At 31.6% G+C, this 19,752-nt stretch overlaps 4 protein-coding genes across 4 annotated transcripts; 1 reads left to right on the forward strand and 3 right to left on the reverse strand.

Annotated features, from left to right (window-relative positions):
* The first annotated feature begins 4,846 nt into the window (after positions 1 to 4,846).
* Positions 4,847 to 5,902, forward strand: LOC133700417 (VQ motif-containing protein 22-like). Its single transcript, XM_062123937.1, has one exon. The coding sequence runs from the start codon at positions 5,036 to 5,038 to the stop codon at positions 5,720 to 5,722; it is 687 nt and encodes a 228-aa protein (XP_061979921.1). The 5' UTR covers positions 4,847 to 5,035; the 3' UTR covers positions 5,723 to 5,902.
* A 4,322-nt stretch (positions 5,903 to 10,224) lies between these two features.
* LOC133701004 (uncharacterized) lies at positions 10,225 to 11,936 on the reverse strand. Its single transcript, XM_062124755.1, has 3 exons — positions 11,553 to 11,936; positions 11,356 to 11,463; positions 10,225 to 10,712 (listed from the first exon to the last, which is right to left on the reverse strand). The coding sequence occupies exons 1-3, from the start codon at positions 11,788 to 11,790 to the stop codon at positions 10,381 to 10,383; spliced, it is 678 nt and encodes a 225-aa protein (XP_061980739.1). The 5' UTR covers positions 11,791 to 11,936; the 3' UTR covers positions 10,225 to 10,380.
* A 1,242-nt stretch (positions 11,937 to 13,178) lies between these two features.
* On the reverse strand, positions 13,179 to 14,608 carry LOC133701890 (small heat shock protein, chloroplastic-like). The gene is made up of 2 exons (XM_062126061.1): positions 14,179 to 14,608; positions 13,179 to 13,790 (listed from the first exon to the last, which is right to left on the reverse strand). Exons 1-2 carry the CDS (start codon positions 14,411 to 14,413, stop codon positions 13,390 to 13,392), a joined length of 636 nt encoding a protein of 211 aa, XP_061982045.1. The 5' UTR covers positions 14,414 to 14,608; the 3' UTR covers positions 13,179 to 13,389.
* A 209-nt stretch (positions 14,609 to 14,817) lies between these two features.
* On the reverse strand, positions 14,818 to 18,998 carry LOC133701889 (vesicle-associated protein 1-2-like). Its single transcript, XM_062126060.1, has 8 exons — positions 18,759 to 18,998; positions 18,600 to 18,670; positions 18,331 to 18,412; positions 18,111 to 18,226; positions 17,851 to 18,015; positions 17,706 to 17,756; positions 16,827 to 16,904; positions 14,818 to 15,281 (listed from the first exon to the last, which is right to left on the reverse strand). The coding sequence occupies exons 1-8, from the start codon at positions 18,808 to 18,810 to the stop codon at positions 15,171 to 15,173; spliced, it is 726 nt and encodes a 241-aa protein (XP_061982044.1). The 5' UTR covers positions 18,811 to 18,998; the 3' UTR covers positions 14,818 to 15,170.
* Between the last annotated feature and the right edge of the window lie 754 nt (positions 18,999 to 19,752).

The raw sequence follows: 19,752 nt of genomic DNA on the forward strand, positions 1-19,752 counted from the left end.
ATTATTTTTCATTAATGTCTTTTTCAAAAACAAAACACACACTAAATATAAAGCATCACAAAAAAAAAGCAAAATTATCCCTTTATAATAGCAAGTTTTAAATATCATTTGAGATTGTGGTTAAGTATTGGTAATGTGATATTTTTTGTTTTTTAAATTATTTTTTATTTGAAAAAATATTAAATTAATATTTTTTAAGTAATTTTTATAGTTTTAATATATTAATATTAAAAAATTTTAATATATTTTCAATTAAAAAACACTTTAGAAAAATACCGCACCATATTATAAACTAATAATAAGAGGCCCGCCGAGATTTAATATGGTTATTAACTAAGTGTAGTATTTGTGTGATAATTAGATTAATACTTTGCAGAATTGCTGCATAGTTTAAATTCCAAGAATTATATTTTGGAGAATCACCGAGTACTAAAGAAAAAGGTTCCAAAATTATTAATTAAATATGAATGTTGGGGTCAAGAAACAACCTATAAAATAAAATAAGATATATTTTTTAAAAAATATATATTAAAATAATATTTTTTTTATTTTTGATACCAGCATATTAAAAATATTAAAAATATTAATTTAAAAATAAAATAAAAATTAATTTTTTTAAATATGATCCAACCGCATAAACAAACACACTCGAAAATTATGAATTAATGTTTGTTGTGTAGTGAAAATGGTGAGTGAAATCTTGACATGATGTCCACATTACCACTCCACCCACGAACATGGGGAGTATACTCGGTCAAGGGATTGACTTGGTTAAGTAGTATGGTTATACAAGTTAACACGAGTCAACTTAAAAAAATATTTAAAATTTTAATATCTCACATAAAAAATTAATAAATAATATACGTGGATATAGACTATACATGTTGTAAATAATAAAGTTTAAAAGATTATTTCAAAAAGTTTTTTTATTCCATATTGAAAATATATTATTTTTTTATTTTAAATTGAAATATTTAAACTAAAAACATTTATTATCTCATATTAAAAAAATATAATTTGTTTTTGTAAATATATATATATAGAAAAACTTTCAATTTCACATTAAAAAAATAAAAACTTCTCATAATATTTATATAGTAAACTTTAATATTAGTTAGTAACCAAATAAAGAAAGAATAATAAAATTGTATGTATAAGGTTGAGCGAAGTAAAAGGAAAATATTTGATTGTCCTCGGTATACGCGATGCAATGTCTATACTTTTTATATCTTTTACCTTCATTAATAATTTGTATTTATTAATCCTTTAACTAAAACCACCATTTTTTATTTTTTTGTTTTGTCCATCCTTTAACTAAAATTTCATTGAACTAATTGCATGGCTCAGGTTTTCTCTATTTCAAATCCAGCCAGGGCCCGGCCCGAGCAAAATATGCCCACAGATTCATCAAATTAACATTTCAAGTCGAACACAGAAAAAAAGTTGGTTATGATTCATGTAAAAAAATCAAATATGATAGGTTTGATCTTTAAATTATTTTATGGGTTTCATGTTCTTCGACTTATTTCACCTGTCTTTGTCATGTACCTACTTTTTAGTCCAAGTCACCACCTTACTCTAAGTGTGCTCTCACATTATAGGTTAAGCTGTTTTTTAAAAATAATTTTTTTTAATGTTTTTAAATTATTTTAGTATATTAATATTAAAAATAAATTTTAAAAAATAAAAAATATTTTCAAAATCAATATTAACGATACTGTCAAAAACTTCACCTACCTACTCTAAATGTGTTTTCACATTATAGGTTAAGCAGTGTTTTAAAAATAATTTAAAGAAAATAATTTTTTTGATGTTTTTAAATTATTTTAACATGTTGATATTAAAAATAAATTTTAAAAAATAAAAATATTATTTTAATACATTTTAAAATAAAAATATTTTCAAAATCAATATTAACGATACTGTCCAAAACTTCACCAACCTAGGCTGATGTATTCTCATTAGTTAATTACAACTTGGTCCCTATGATTTATCATAGTTAATTAATTATTAACTGCGCTGATGAAAATAATTAATTACTCCTTTGACCAAAGTTGACTATCCATATTTTCAAAGATACCTTCATGTCTAAGTAAAATTTTCAACCTCTCTCTCTTCAAGAGAATAGTAAAAAAAGATGTCGACTTGTCAAAAGGACCAAGTCACAAGTGTACTTAAAACCACAAGGATGAAATAATGATTTTTAAAACTGTAAGGACTAACTAATTAATTATATTAAACTATAGGATCTAAGTTGTAATTAACTCTATTTTCATCTTTCTTTCTTTCTTTTTTTATTTTTCAACGTAATTGCTTTAGGTCATCTAAAACGAAGAGATTTCCACTTCTTTCCACGTGGTTTAAAATGTTTTCATTGTTACCCTTCTGCTTTACTGAAGTTCCAATTTTGCTCTGAATAATTACATAACTTACCTTTTCAATTTGGTTTTTGAGTTTTTTTAAGTGTTTTTATGGAGATTCTAACATTTTTATGGGGTTTAAGAGGAAAAATTAGAAAAACTAAAATAAAATATGAACAAAACAAAATGAGCTTGCTGTTAGTTATTTTGTAATAAATGATAAAATTGGAACTTTATAATAACTATAGGGGTAATATTAGGAAATTATAAACTATGGGGATAGAAGTGGAGCATTCAAGAATCTACAAAGGCAAGAATATAGTTTAGCGAAAATGGAAATTGATATATCATGCTAAGTCTTGGATTTTAACAATCAGAGTGGTAAATATATAATATATATACATGTTTTCAATTTTCGAACTTTGAATAGGATTATAATAGAATTGACTTGCAAGAGTCCTTTTCTGTTGGAAGAAAGAACTCTACCAGCTGAATATAGAGGATAAGAAGAAAGATCAATTCAAGGGGAAATTTGATGCCTTCATGGTTAAGTTATACCATACCATACCCTAGCTTTTGTAATAATAATTGTTAAATCTGGTCTGGTATGATAGATTAATCTAAAAATTTTAGGATTGAATTTTTAATTAAATCTAATAAAATATTAATTTAATAAAATTCAATTAAAATATAAAAAATTTTAATGATCTAATTGACTTGGTCAAAACCAGATGTTTTGCACCTGCTCATTTTGCAAGCTAATTAATGGCTAAACCTTGTTGAAATCAAATTTCCTGAATTGACCCTTAATTTTAGAGATCAGCAGAGGCCTTGTTTTAGGCATTTACTTCGTTTCCATTTGGCTTAGGTGGGAACATAATCCTGGCTAATCCATTAAACAAGATCAGAAATACATCAATGCCGCCTAGGTCACAAACTTCGATATCATCATCAGGTCCATTTATGAAACGCTAATTATATATTGATTACTCTGATACTACTACTTAATTAATTTGTAGGGCCGGAGTGATGGCACAAATGTTCTGGAGATTAATGAAAAGTCATCAATTTGTAACAAAATCGAATACTTAATAGGGTATTATGTTCAAACCCATCTTGTATTAGCTGGTTTCATTAATTAATTACATGTTCACATTGATAATTATAAGAGCTGGAACTTCCAAGAAACTTACATCTATGGTGGGTATTCCGTAAATAAACAAGTTCGTGAAAATTAATGAATTGTTGATCGTGTTGATATTCCTGCTGCGTGTCCTATTTCATGTAAAATGATTTAAGAAATACATTAATTAATGACAAATAACATCGTTAGTACCATGTGCTGAATAACTAATTACGATTAGAGAATAAGAATTAGTTATATAAGATTAGGTAGCCAAGCTAGGTTAGGTTTTTGTAATTTTAGATTATTTTGATATTAAAAATTAATATAAAAAATATTATTTTTATATATTTTTAAATAAAAAATAATTTAAAAAATAATTGTTATTATAATATTAGACGGACTCTTAAAAGATGTTGGGAAAACGTTTTTCTCCTTTGTTTCTCTCTTTCAAATCTGTTCTCTCTACTGTCTAAAGTAGCCGATCATTTGATTTTAATTCCAAGAAACGACAGCTATTTCTTGCCAATTAATGTGGTGGTCCCACTATCACATGGTGCGGGACCACACAACAAAAGATGAATTAACCATTCATTAGTTTTATATATATAGACCATTAGATATGCAAGTTAAAAGGTAAATCATTCATGGGTCCATTCTGATCTACAAAGTTTTTGATAATCTGATAAAAATGATCTCTCTTGATAACTAAGCTGCCTTTAATTATCTGGGATGGTTTTTCTTTTCGTATTTATAGAAAAAGAAAAAAAAGAAGGGAAATTGAATGGCTTGTTGACGTTTCTTGTATTGAAGGGACAACCTAATTGGATGTTTGATTCTATTCAAAAGAGACTTGGGAGTTGGGTGTACACGTTCTGTCAGAGATTTACGAGCCTCTCAACGTCAGTGTCTTGGGTTGAAAAATCAAAGTCAGTTCTGCGATGGAGACTTGTCTGTCTGCATATATAGCCCCGATCGACCTAGCAATAATTTAAATAACTTGACACGTCATTAAATCAAATCATTTTTTATGGATCTTAATGTACAGAGAGGATGATAAATTTATATGTTGGTGAAAGATATGAAAACTATATAAAATCCATACTCTAATTTGATTCACAACTATGAGTTAAACTCGGTCCATCCAGAGGAAACGGTGTAAGAAAAATGATTTAGTACAATAATAATGATTAATTAATTCATTGTTAGGATGATTCCATGCATGCAATAAAATATCCTTCGGATGATCCTATATTAATAATATAAACAAGATGCTAAGACCATCTCAAATAACTCCAAAAACAACCTACTATAAGTCTAAGGTGACGAAAACAGATGTTGCTTCGAGGAAGCTACACTTACTTGGGCCCGAAGTGGCACAGTCTTTGTTTCTCTTCCAAGGAATGGTGAAAGGTATGCACTTTTACTTTGACCGAAGATTGTCTCCTCGGCATATATATGACTAGCCTCCATGTTTGTTCCTTTCCATGCTAAATAGCACATGTTAATACAGCATCATACCGAGAATTGAAGATTACAAATCAAAGCCACCATGAGTGACACTATGGCTAGTCTGTCGAGTGATTGGGTGCATCAACAGGCCAGCATTCATGGACAGGCAACATCTTCCTTTGGATTCTCGGATGCCACCATTGTTAATGTAACAAGTGGTGCATCTGATCATATCATAAATCCAAGCAGCTCATCGATTACGTCAAGTACTGGTGATCAGAGGTTGACCCCTCAAGGTTGTGTGTCGAAGCCAATCACAAGGAGGTCTAGAGCTTCAAAGAAGTCGCCAGCAACCCTCATCAATGCCAGCACTGCTAATTTTAGAGCCTTAGTGCAACAATTCACTGGCTGTCCTCCTAGTACCTCAATTTCATTTGGGAGCCACAAGGGCCCAATCAACTTGAATTTTGGACTCGGAAGTGCACAAAACCATAGCTGTGCTACTGCAGAAACGGAGCCTCTTGGAAACAGTTATTATCATAGACGACTATCTCAGATGCAGCAACCGAGGCAAAATGCACAGCAACTGCACCAGGACCAAGGATGCAATGTTTCACTTGATAATCTTCCTAATAGTAATGCTTACTTCTCGGTTTCTAGTGACCTTGGACCACATTTAGAGATGCCGGCTGATTATGGGCTTTACAATATGGACGATATTGCTCTGCAAGAGCTTGTTAACGAGTCTTTCTCCGATGAAAACATGAACAATATCGATTGCTTTTAGGGATAGTACTTAACCATATACCAGACGAGGTATTGTTTTCAGGATCTCCCTCTCTTAGAGAGCCATATTGTATGTTTATCCATCATTTTCACACGCATGTATGCAAAGAAGGGTTATTTTGTGTGGTTGTATTGAAACTGCTGGCATGACAAACAATTTTAAGATGATTATTTGTGATGATTGGATTGCATTTTTGTTCTTTATGTCATGTGCGACAGTACAGGGGTGCTCCTCAATGGGATGGTGAATGACTTCCTTTAAAAATTAACGTTTATATTTAGTTATTTTTCTTTACGAGGAGCTTGGATTTTGTTTTTGGAGTGGCAGTATGTCTTCTTTTAGATTATTCTTGAAGCATTTTCTGAAAATAATGAATTTTTTCTAATGAAAATATTGAAAAGGTAAAATTGGGAAGTGTGCCCTTTGTGGGTACGAAATATTTACAAAATTTAAAAAATAAGACATCAAAAATCTAAAATAAATAATAAAATGTATCGACGTACTAAAACAAAGCCCACTGGATCAAGGCCTTTCCAAGGGAATATGACTGGGCTAAAAAATAACGAGGACAAATTATTGAACTTGAAAATCATGAGTAACTGCAAAATAATCCATTGTTGGGATTGCGTGATTATTCTGCGATATTTAAATTAGAGGAAATTATATCGAGTTTCCTATGGGTTTGATTGTTTTTTGCTTTCTTTTTATATCTTGAAAAATTACACTGGTGAATCCAAATTTTCAAATCAAATGAAATGACTAAACTAGTCTTTATATATATATATATATATATATATATATATATATATATATATATAGAAAATCAAAAACTCTCTCTCTCCAAACACATTATCTTTCCCTCTCTTTTAAAAAAAACAAAATATAAACCTAATTTAACCAAGATAAAAACTAGCGGAGTAAAAAAACCAATTAAACTAAGAAAATAAAAAAATAACCGAAAAAACCAAATAAAGATAAAAAAATCGAATTAACCGATTAGAAAACCTAAAACAAACTTTGGTTTGATTTCAGTTTCAAAAATCTAAAATCAATTTAGCAAAACTGAACCGATTAAAGTAGTATTAAACCCTACTATAAAATGCTAACAAGTATAAAAGGATACCCTAAAATTAAGCCCTACTTGATCCTCTCAAAACATAGCTTCTCTTTCCTCTCACACCCCTCTCTTGTTCTTACTTGTTCTATCTCAAAGGTAAAATGAAAAATCAATCAAATTATAAGAGTTTCAATATAGTTTTCTTTTAAATTAACAAAAATACATGTGTAATAAAGTCTTAGAGACTATATAGTGTTTATGTTTATTGAAATATAATAAAGAAGATAATAATAAAATGCACAAATAATTCTTGGCATTAAAGCTTATGAAGTGAGAATTTATATAGTTATATTCTATATTATTTAGTGGTTCAAGATCATTTATATAGCCTTGAATCATGCCAACATGCCAACATTATACTTACTTTAATAAACATGCCAACATGCATGCAAATAAAGGTAGAGTAAAGAACACACTATGATACTTATTTTAACAACAATCATTTGAGATGATAACCTCTTATGATTGATAGTTCATTATTTAATGAAAAAGATATTATCATGTAGGTCATCCATTATGATGAATTAAGATTTATCAGTATATTTTTATATATGTTCTTTCCAAAAAAATGTTGGATCAAGAAAAACATACAAATAATATTTTTATTGTATTCTCAGGCGTTGACTAAGTCTAGCGCTAGCCAGACCCAATTGTTGTTGGGTTTGGCCAAAGCTAAACCCAAATGTGCCTGGGTTTGGCACCTAATAGGCCCAGACGCAATCTAAGTTTGGCCAATGTCAAATCAAATTGTTGCTAGGTCTGGTACTGCCAAGCCCAGCGTGTGGGTTTGAAAATTAGTTAGGCCTAAGCGCAACCTAGGTTTGGCGCCTGTTAAACCCAAACACAATCTAAATTTGACGCCTACTAGACCCAGCAACTTGGCCTAACGCGCTGCCAGGCCAACAAGGTATGCTATCTAACGTTATCAATTCCATAGATTTTTACATACATTTTAGAGGAATTATTTCTCAGTAAATAGACTTAATTAAACAAATTTACACTCCACCAACATCATTAGATGTATTGAAATCTTTCATTGCTTCTCATGTCTCCAACTTTTAGCTAGATAAAATTAGTGAAATCTAGCTCACAATACAACTCAAAATATCATATATGAAATTACACTCCAGCTCCGCCTCTCCATAAAATGACAAGATTCATGAACTATAAATACACAACAAATTCTTTAAGATAAAGGTTCACAATCTTTATTCTCTACTATATATATATTTTCATAGCATCTCTCTCTAGAATATTATTTTATTTTCTCTCTCTAAAAAGATACTTAAGCATTTGAGAGTTCTCATATCTACCAAATGGGACCTTTTACAGGTACTAATCAAAAGCTACGTTGACCTACTAAGCACCAAGTACAAGTTATTAACCACCTTGGTTAAGGAGAATATATGAGATTACTAAGATTAATTGATTAACCAATTATTCAGTCCAAGAACCGTGTTTCTAAGCTATGTGGATTTTTTGGGATATCATAATCCTTAACATTATTCTATAGACCTAGTTATGATGCATTATTCTATGGACCTAGTTATGATGGAATAATGCGAGAGTATTTAATATTAAATACCTATTTTACAGAGAGTGGATGCAATGATTTAAAGTCGGGTTTCTCCTGTCTGGGCTTGTGTTTTTTGAAATGTTTGTTCCTTCGAGTAGGCTGACCTTTTTTTTTTTCAAGAGTGTTGCATTGTTAGATTGTATGAACACTATAGGCTTATATTGAAGGCTAATTGATTGTGGGCTAGTTAGGCAAATAGATTTTTTAAAAGTTGTCTCTCATCTGAATCCAATGGAACATTTAGGCCACATGTCAACCCCAGATCCAAATATGTGTAATTTGTATTCATGCTTGACTTCTAAACACATTCCATGATTAATTAGTTTTTTTATTTAAGGTCTTGCTTCGTGTTTTACATTATAAATCATTAGTGATTGATTTCTCAGTTTAATTAATATTCTTTTATCAATAATGTTTCAATTTAACATTAAAGCATAGAGTATGTCTGTCATGTTAAATAATGTTTGTTCTCTACATTATAGTCATTGATCATTTGAATAAGATTTGAAACTCTTTTCAAATCTCATTCCACCTTTGCCAAGGATTTTTCAAAATATTTTTTCTAATTTACCTAAAGTGATGAATCATCTTCTAATCACTCAAATATTTTTATATAGTTCAATTTTATACCTAATGTCTGCCCTATCGTTACCTTGATTAAGATAACGTGTAATATGATCAAAGCATAACATTCTCTATATAATATAACTTGGTGATCTCAAGTTTAAGAACCACATAACTTTTTTATAGACATAAGTGATTTCTCCTTACCAAATTCTCACGCGAGTCAATTCATTGTACATGTTTTTTGACAAACACCTACATATTAGTTCTAGACATCTCTTATACCTCAGCTTATGAGAATAATTATTTCCTTTCATAAAGAAAAGAATATAATATGTATCAATCTCTACAACTTTAATAAATATTCAATATTTAAGAGAATATCGACCAAGAACATTTTAGAAATAATGCTTTGATGTAATAGTATCATATAATTATAACAACTTTGTAATTTCATTTATAAAGCATTTTTGTCTCATGAACTTTATCTTTACTCTAGATTTATAAATCAAATATTAGATTCATTAATCTAATATTATATAAACATTAAAGATAAATTAAATATTTATTAATAATAAATATATATTTACATGAATATAATAATATTATATATAATCAATCAATCAATTAATTACTTGACATATTAAACGAAGAAATACAGTATGTAATGTACCATTGTGAAACTTTGATGAAATGCAAGAATTCCAGGAGTAGCTAGCTTTCTTTTCTTTTATATACTCTTTAACATTTAACATGGGCATTTTGCTTGAACCACATATTTAAAAATTAAAAATATTTGATTAATTAATATATGTTATTTAAAAAAAAAATCTTGGCTAACTAACTAAAAGCTGTATTTTATAGCTTTTTTAAATCTATTTTTTCAAACAATGATTAAAAAAGCTAACAAAATGCTAAACACACATGTAAAATCATTTTTACAAAAACACTTTCATCACACTCTCTAAACTATGAAGCTTGAAGATTCAAAGAAAAAACAAATCCCTTTAATAAATAGTTTCCATTTTAATGCAAACATACTTGAATTATAACCAATGTCAATTCAAACAAAAACACAATTGACATTAAAAATATGTTTTTAAGGGACTTTGACTATAAACCATGATGTGGAAGCCTGGTTCATTGTAAATCGTATGAGTACTTAATGCTAAATAACCACCAATTCAGTTACACAGGCAAATCATTCAATACAGTAACACTTTGGGATAATGTTCTCAAATCATCTGAAAAGAAAAAAATCACTCATTCAAAAGCATCTGCCTATATAGTTACATGAAAGAAAGCATTGCTAAAACATACAGAAATCACTAGGGTCTTCTAAACTATGACCAACTTCAAATCATTCACAACCAACTACTAAGAAAAAAAATAGAGTACGAATTATAAAGCACCATCGATCTTGGGAATGACAATGTTAAGCACCCCGTCATTCATAACAGCACTAATCTTATCAATCTGATACTCACTAGCAGGGATATTAAATTTGCCTGAATAGTTTCTAGCACCATGAAACGGACCCTTATCTTTCTCTTCACCTTTGAAATGCAAAGTGTTGTTTTCAAACCACACCCTCACTCCTTTGCTTCCAATTCCAGGCATGTCAACCCTCCCATACCAGCAATCATCTTCCACTTTCACGTCATATGGAAGTTGATTTCCTTCATCTTGAAAGGGATGCCAGTAAAGCACCTCCCAAAATTTTGGGCTAACTTCTGAAATTGAATGAATTCCAAAACACACATAAACAAAATATTGACTAGAGGGAGGCATTACTAGTCCATTACAGAAAAAAGCCCTGGCTCAGCCATTGTTAGCCTCCATGCTCTTGGAACAACAATGATTACCAGGGGTGGTTTTACAAGTGGAATTTATATATAATTCTAAATGAATAGCAATATTTTCTCTTAGCAAACTCTCCCAGAAAAGTTTCTATTAACACCACAGAAAAAATCATGCACTTTGAAAATTTACTCCTAGCGTATAACATTTTCATTCAAAATTTATCAACATCAAAATAAAAAAGAAAGAAAGAAAAAGCTGATAGCCTCGCTTCAAAACTCAAAGGGAGAACTAGAACTTTATAATATAAATATAAGATAATCCAAGGGTTAATCAATAAAATAAATCAAAGAAAGGTTCTAGCACTGAAGAAAATAAGCAAGTTTAGAAGATACAAGTGAGATAACCCTTGAAACAAAAGGCCAAAAATTCTTCAAAGAAATAAAAGCATAGCCAACTCAATAATTAGTCTTTTTAAACCCTAAACTGAAACATTGAAGAAAAAAATGCAGAATCTGCCCATGATTATCGCTCTACAAAATTTACAAAAAGAGATAGTGATTAGAGATAAATAACCTGGATGATCAGCCTTTATTTTCTTTCTCATATCACTGACCATCCGATGTGCTGTCTTCGTTAGGCCTTCAAAGTCTTCACGATTATCAAAATTCGGAAATTGAAAATCTGACAAGCAGTTAAACATATCAACTATTACTTTTTTTACAGTGAAACAGAAACTAAATAAATGACAAAAAAATAGTAATGATTATAACCTGGATTGATGGACTTTATTTTCTCCTTCATATCACTGATCATTCTTGAAGCTTTCTCTGCAAGAGTTTCCATATCTTCGTTTTGCTCGAGGCTTTGAGTGGAATCGGCTGGGTCATCTTTGGGTGGAGCGCTGAGCGTGGACGTGGTGGCATGGAAAGAGCGGGCAGAGATAACGGCGGGGCGAGGGTGGTTCAAGCGGAGAAGCCTGGAGATGAGTGCTGATCTTGAGAAAGCCATTACAGGGGAATGGGATTATTGATTTGATGATGGGGGGATTTATTTTATTTTTGAGGGTTTAGGGTTTATGAAATGTGACGACAACGCAATTTCTCAGCTAATGAGACCGGTGGCGTTCCATAAAAGGATATTGTTTTGGGCTACGGGATTTTGCGGAGCCCAGTTTATAAAAATTTGATATGCTCCTGTGATTTTAAATGGCCTACCTGATCAGATAATCAGATATATAAAGAATTTTATCCAGGGCTATTAAGGGTATTTTCATGAGTGTGGTAGAAATTTAATTTTAAAATAATTTTTATTTGAAAATTATTTTTTAAAATTTTTTTTTATTTTTTAAAATTTATTTTCTATACAAGCACATTAAAACAATTCAAAAACACTAAAAAAATATATTTGAAACAAAAAAACTAAAATGTTTTAGAAACGCAATTCAACCACACTCCAAAACATACTCTAAATAAAAACCATCAATCCAAAGCAACCAAGATGGAAACAACAATAAGAAACACAACAAAAATAAATAACATAAAATTATGTTAAATAGGATATCATACAAATTTGAAACTAAAACCTTATTACTAAATATGTAATTTGTCTCAAACTCATTAAATAAATTTAAAAACTAATATAAATAAATTTAAAAAACTCAAAAAAATAACAAAATTAACTCAGAACAAAACCTTTTAAATCGATTGGTTACAAAATTTAAACATGATACAACTATTGAATAAAAAAATTAAAAAACTTTTTGATAGGTGGATTGTAAATATATTTTTTGTTTTAGCAATCCAAACAATCACAAACATATTTTACATAACACAAGTTATATTTTAAAAAATCACAAATAAACAAATGTAAATTTTTACATGCATTAAGTTCATCATATAGAACAAAACTTAAATGTACTTAATTTTAACTTAATTATTGCTTTTTTATTACAATTTTTTCATTACTAAACATCGCATTAAGATTTTGAAATTTAAAGTTTAACCTAAAACTATCTACTCATATAAATTAAAGACCTTAAAATGATCAATTTATTATAAATATAATGAAAATAAGTGGCTTTTAACATGAAAAAAAAAATCAAGACAAAAAATAAAATAAAAAAAGTGAGGTGGTGGACTCGGATGGCAGGCTTGCACGCCTAGGCCATGGGTGCAACTGTGCAAGGCCCATTAACATGAACTTCCATTTTTAAGAAGGATCCATTAACATTAATATCCATGTTTCTCTTATGGATGGAACATGATTGACTAAAACTTTCTCTTTCCTGTTTTTTTTATTTTATTTTATTTTTTTCACTTATCTCTCCTTTCTTAAAATCCAGATCTTGAAGTGCAAAAGAAATTAAGCATAAGGATCGAATTGTAAAGGTTGAGAAGTACAAAAACCTAATTGAAATTCAATTTTAGTTTATAGGCATAACTGTGGAGCTAAAAAGAGGCTAAAATATATTTGTCATCTAAACATCACTTTTTGGTGTGCACAGTACAGGACTTCCATGGCTGCAGCAGCAATCCTAAAGAAAGATTAACAAACGAAGACACAGAGCTAGAACATCCCCTACATAACCAACTGTCAAATAATAAAACCTCACTCAATCTTAACCTCGTGCACGTTCTTCCTCTCTTCCTCTTTCACTTTAGGCACCATTAACTTCAAAACACCGTTCTTCATTTCACCTTTAATCCCATCAAGCTTGTAAAGATTTGAAGGCAACTCGAGTCTGCTAGAGTACCTCCTCCTTCCACTCCCATCGCCTTCCTTCGATTCTTCGCCTTTGATGACAAGGGTATTCTGCTCCACGATCACCTTTACATCCTCTTTGCTAAGCCCAGGCATGTCCATGCATATAAAAAGACCATTCTCGTCCTCCTTCACGTCAAAACCTCGCCTTGCAATCGAAGCTCCAGCACCACGTGAGTCCAAGAACTGGCCAATTAGGTTCAGGACTTGGCTTAGACTCCTCTCTGGGAATAATGGATCGAACGCATCTGTGTACAAAAACAAAAATGTATTTATATTAAATAAATAAATCAGATCTTTCATTTATTGGATTGGACAATTTTCTTTGTGTTGCATTATATACAAAAACTACAAAATAAATCAAAAGATATTTGTAATAAAATTCCTATTGAGTCAATTAAGTTATATCAAATCACAGAGACTATCCAAGTTTGATAAGAAGCCTCAAGTATATTGTCCTCTAATTACTAATCAAATAAACTACTAAAAATGTTTAATGTTCAGGGGTTTCGCTCAATTGTTGAAAAGTGCTTAATGATCAGGTGTTTCACTCAATTGTTGAAAAGTACGATCATCTGTGATTTCTTGCCAGGCAGTTGTTGAAATTTAAAATCTTGGCTTAAATATAACAAGTACCTGAGAAGAAACTTGGAGTAGTATCACCACGGCGAGCAGGGCTACGATCAGAGGAACTGCGGCAATCAAGCTCGACCCTACCATAGTCACCTGGGGCAATGCCTCCGGTGTTGGCGACCTGAGACCGAGAATCAGTGTTGAAGGAACGAAAAACAGAGACGGAACGAACAGGGTTGGTGAGCTTAGCAAACAGAGGAGAAGCGGTGGCTCTCCTTAGAGCGACAGATGTTGCCATTTTGTTTTGGACTCTAGAAAAGTTGCTTGTTTTGGCGTGGGGTTTAAGGTGGTGCAGCAACTTGGAGGGGTGGGTGGGTTTAATTATATAAGAAGCTTAGAATCATCCTCGAGGAAAAGAGGAGGGGGCAACAGAAAGTTCCAGAGCGGTGGAGAAAAAATGTTCTAGAATTACCTCCATCAGCACACAAGTGAATTCACCACCTTCTTTTACACGATAGAATTCCGGATTTCTTATTTTCTGGGGCTTTTCTATGAAAGTATCCTTCTATTCATCATATAATTATTTCGTTATTTTTCAAAAAAATTATCAAAAGAGAAAATGAGTACTTTAAATCCAAACATAATAATTTTGCGTGTAAATCGCTTATGAAAAATAATAGAATTTGCTAATAACACCATGCATCTCACTGGTTTTTCCAGCATAACGAAATTGTGTAGATTATGAATGGTTCTTAGCATCCCATGACCAGAATCACTCAAATTGAAGGGGGGGAGGGGGGGGGGGGGGGGCATAATCATCCACCTTAGGTTACAAAAAGAATCTTCATGAAGGTGTCAATAAAAGCACAGGTCACACCGCATGGCGGCTACATACAACATATCACCTGACCTAAACAATTTTGCTAGTTGCAGAAAACTAAGAAATCCACCAAGTTCTGTTCATTAGTTTCTTTTCCTTTCATCATCATTCTTTGATTGGTGAGGAAAGGAAAGATGAAGAAACTGCTGGCCAAAGATATATAGAGGGCAACTGCTTAAGTCTTCTTCACGAGATACCCCAAAAATATGCCAAGCAAGCCAACAAAGATGACGAACATTATCGATACACCACCACGGTTTTTGTTGCCTTGGTGTCTCAGGAGTTCCTGCGTCATAAGTTATTAAACAACTATGTACTGCTGTTGAAGATCATAGGATTGGGAGAAAGGCATATACAGCAATATACAGCAATAATCACAATAAAAAACTTCGAACTTTCTTTCTTACATATGAGCTTTCTAACTTAAAGAGATTGAATGAGGAAAGAAAAAAGGCAGTCCTAAGGCAACTGATTATACAAACTTGCAGCTAATAAACTCACTTATGGTGTGAACTGAGGACAGGAAAATCAAGGAAAAGCTAAAATGGTGAAACTGAAACAGAAGGCAAAAATAAATGGGAAAGATGAGATAGTAAATATTATAGCAGAAAGTATAATGGATAAAAGTACAACAGAAATCACGGAAACCAAGCCTAATTACAAACCAAACATCCCATCAAAGTATCCAGGTGCATAACATGTCCTTTTACTTGGATTGGTCCTGTGATGATAGTATATTAATTACATTATAATAAGCACCAACCCTCTGTTTCAAACTTAAGGAGCTTATGATAAAACCATCAAGCCTAAATGGCACCATAGCTTTAAATTTCTTTTCTATTTGAATTAATAGTTGGGTGAAAGGGCACATATTATGAAAGATTAACCTCACATCAAATCGATTAATAAAGCAGTAATTACAGGGATGATAAAATTTTCAATTAGGGATGACTAGAGAAAAAGGAATACATAGCAAAAGATGCTGAAGTGTCAACATGGATTTCCTAAAAAAAATTACAAACAAAAAGTATGATAGACCAGATGCAGCTAACGAGTACAACCCAACAATCCTAGCACCTATCATTTTCATCCCACATCAGGCAATATCTGTAAAATTCACTAAAAAACAGCTGGAAGTCAAATAATTACTGACCGAGGAAAAAATGGAAATACGGTTTGATGGTTAAAAATAGGCAGGAAAAATCCAAAGAAAAAAAATTTAAGATACTGATGCTGGTGTTTGCTGAAAAAGTAACTGGTTTCAGCCTGTCCACTACTATAAGAAGGTGGGAAAGCTTATTCTGTTGCTCAAGCATTGATTTGGAGCTCCAAAACTTGGGCATCATGGGCAAAGAACCTTGAATGATGTTCTGAGAATAGAATTGAGTCTTGTTCTAATTTTTAGAATATATTGTTCCAGAATATCAGCAACAGGATGTTGTTGCAGACTGTGTCTTATTTTCCTAGGTAAAGCATCGGTTCTATTAGTAGTCTATCCAGGACTGATAGTCATTACAGATTTGGAGAACCTACAAGTATATTTAACTTGTAATGCAAGAATTTTAGAGAGTGAGTAATGTTCAGATTTCAGAAATTTAGCCACCTCTGGTTGAATTTCATATGAATAAAGGACAGGAGAGACAGACTGTATAGTTTCATTATTTCCACTTCTCTCACTTTCCACGACAAACATGACCTTCTACCAGGACATAGAAAATGAGAGGCAAGGAGACAAAACAATACAGAGAAGTCAAGACTTGTACTCAGAATATTGAATCTCCATAAAATCTAACCTTACAAGAGAATTGCCAAATGATACGTAATGACTCACCAATTCTTGACGCAGCTTGTTATTTTGTTGAATCGCATTATTCTTCTCATCCGTCAGCTTTGAAATAAGGGCTCTTGCCTGCAATTAAGCAAAGTATTTATTACAGAGTAATTTATCACATCCTTGATCACGACATGCGATTCAAAAAAAAAATCACCAGATGCAATCCTACTGTAGCATAACAACATATACAGAATTAAATGGCAAGTTGAACCACATAGCAAGTGCGTGTGCGGGTGAGTGGGGGACGAGAGAGGGAGAGAAGGAGAGAGTTGCATAGATTACTATTTTTATGATTACTCACAAATAAATGACATGATGAGTATCAACCATAAACCTTAAATTTCAATAGATAGATTTAGAATCTAATTTCACAGCAGCACATGAAAAGGAATTCAATCTATCCATCTAGGATGAATTACAGAAAGAAAGAAATAGGTATGTCTCTAGAGAAGGAACCCCAATGTGACAAAAATTAGATCGAAGTTGAAACTAGATAAAAAGTCTACCAGAAAATTGCAACTTTCCAAATGGAAGATAGAAAATACTAATTTGATGGATATCTCATTATAGTCATAACTACAGAAAGAATAAACAATCATTGCAGCAATCCTGGCCGGACTGAAGTTACACCCAATTATTTCACCACTCCAATAAACCTAATTAAAATCAGGTAGCGATCATCAACACCCATATGCTTCAAACACTAAGTGATATGTCACCAGAACTTAAAAGCTCGTTTGTGAGTTATGCAGAATAATAGGGTGAGGTACACATATAGTAGCTCCTATCCATGAAAATACAACTGAACTTGCTAGTAAAGCTACCCAACAAGGCATGTAAATTTTTTATCAGTAAACAAATGCAGCTGAATTTTACCTCCAAAGATTTTTCTTGAGGTTCAAGCCGCTCAACAAATGCCCTTGTTGCCTATGTTCACCAACAAAAAGCAAGGCATCGATACCTTTAGGATGATGGAAGGTCACAATGACAACATCAATAAGAGATAGTCTCATGTACTCACAGTAGATAAATCAGTGCCAGTAACATTCCCATTGTCCGACACAGAACCCCTGGGGGATGACCCTTCCTCAGACCCTTCTTGAACAGGAGAAGGTGGTTGAGGGGGAGAAACATAAAGCACTCTCAATTTGCACTCCTCGACATGATGCCCTGCCTCCTTACTGAACTGCACAACCAAAAATCATCACAAGCCATGACCCCACTATCCATAACTAAACCCACGTGCAAAGTAAATAAATTAAATGTAAGAACATAGTTTACCATTTCTGCATTAATATCCTTTGCAGTAACACCGTCATTTGTTTTTACACTTTGAAGCAAGAACTTGTCCTTGCATTGCATGTCAGTAGGAGCTTCCTTTTGTGCTTGCATCGTAACTAAATCAAATCAATGCAAAAAATTACAAAGCAGCACTAAAAATCAGATCACAAAAAGTCTATTTAAAAAAAAAACATTATAATAAAATGAACGAAATGGGCACCAATAACATCACAGGTGGAGCGAGGCAACACAATCCCAGCATTTGGTCGGACACAGTACTTCTTGGGATTTGTTGTTTTGACCTAAGCATCAAACATAATTAGAGATTTGAATATCCCACAAATCTATATTGTAAAATACTGGATTTGAGTTCATTACTGTTCTTGTTATTGCTGAGCTTCGCGACAGGAACCCTTTTGATCCAAATGAATAAAAAACAAAACAGACAGAAATAAAGAAAGAAAGAAATGAAGGGGGAAATTAATTTACCTTGAAAGCGACATAATTATCAGTTTTATTGGAGAGTTGAAGAGAACAAGAGATCTGCTTCTTCAATTCAACTAATCCAAAAAAAATACATGAAAATCAAACGCAGAAATAAAGAAAGATGAAGAGGGGAAGGAAGGAAACCGTGCATCGGTGACTTACAGGGAAATTTGAGCTCAAGGGGTTCGATGCCAAGCAGCTCTCCCGTGCTCATCTTCTCGTCAAACAAAACAAAGTAACTGGTGTTCGAAAAAAATTGATCCAAAAACAAATATAAGAATCTGTTTGGTTTTGTAAACGAGATGGATCGAAGGGCGGACAGATCGAGAGAAAGAGAGACAAGAGGGGGGAGGGAAGGGATGGGCTTCGCTTTTGCCTTTGGCTTGGGAATTGAAATGTGTAGTTGTTACTTCTTATATTTATGATGTAAGGGGTGTTTGTGGTTGTTGAGTAAATTGTTTTTTATTTAATAATGTATAAAAATAATTTTTTTATTTTTTAATTATGATATATTCATATTAAAATTGTTAGAAAAAACTAAAAAATTTTATTTTATTAAAAAAACATGTAAAAACGGAAAGAGAACCTATGAGAAATACAGGGCAGCTGTTTTGTTTTGTTTTTTATATATATATAAGTCTATTTAAGGTAGATTTTATCATTTAAAATAATATATATATATATATATATATACACATTCGTGCGTTGGGAATGGAAAGGAATCATTTTACTATAAAGACGATTATTATGATGTAGTATATTATAGTTCTTGTTATTTGTAGGGATCATAATTTCAGTTCTTAAAGTTTCTTCAAAAAGTTATTCCACCAACATTAGCCTCATAAGATTATGAAATTACACAATTTATCTCAAAAACTAAGATTTTATTTGGTACGACTTTTTTAAATTGAATAAGGTAAACAAAAAAAACTTTTTTTAACTTTTGACTCAAAACTAAATTATTTTTATAATTAATGATTGCTAGGAAACGCCTTTTTTTTTTACCCGTACTTTCTAAAGACAGGGTTGAAATTGTGTTCTAAATAGTATTTTTTGAATTTTTTTTAAAATTAAATATTTTTATATTTTTAAATTATTTTGATGTGATAATCTCAAAAAAATTAAAAAAAAATATTATTTTGATATATTTTTAAAT

This window comes from Populus nigra, chromosome 8 (assembly GCF_951802175.1).
Source record: "Populus nigra chromosome 8, ddPopNigr1.1, whole genome shotgun sequence".
NCBI lineage: Eukaryota > Viridiplantae > Streptophyta > Magnoliopsida > Malpighiales > Salicaceae > Populus > Populus nigra.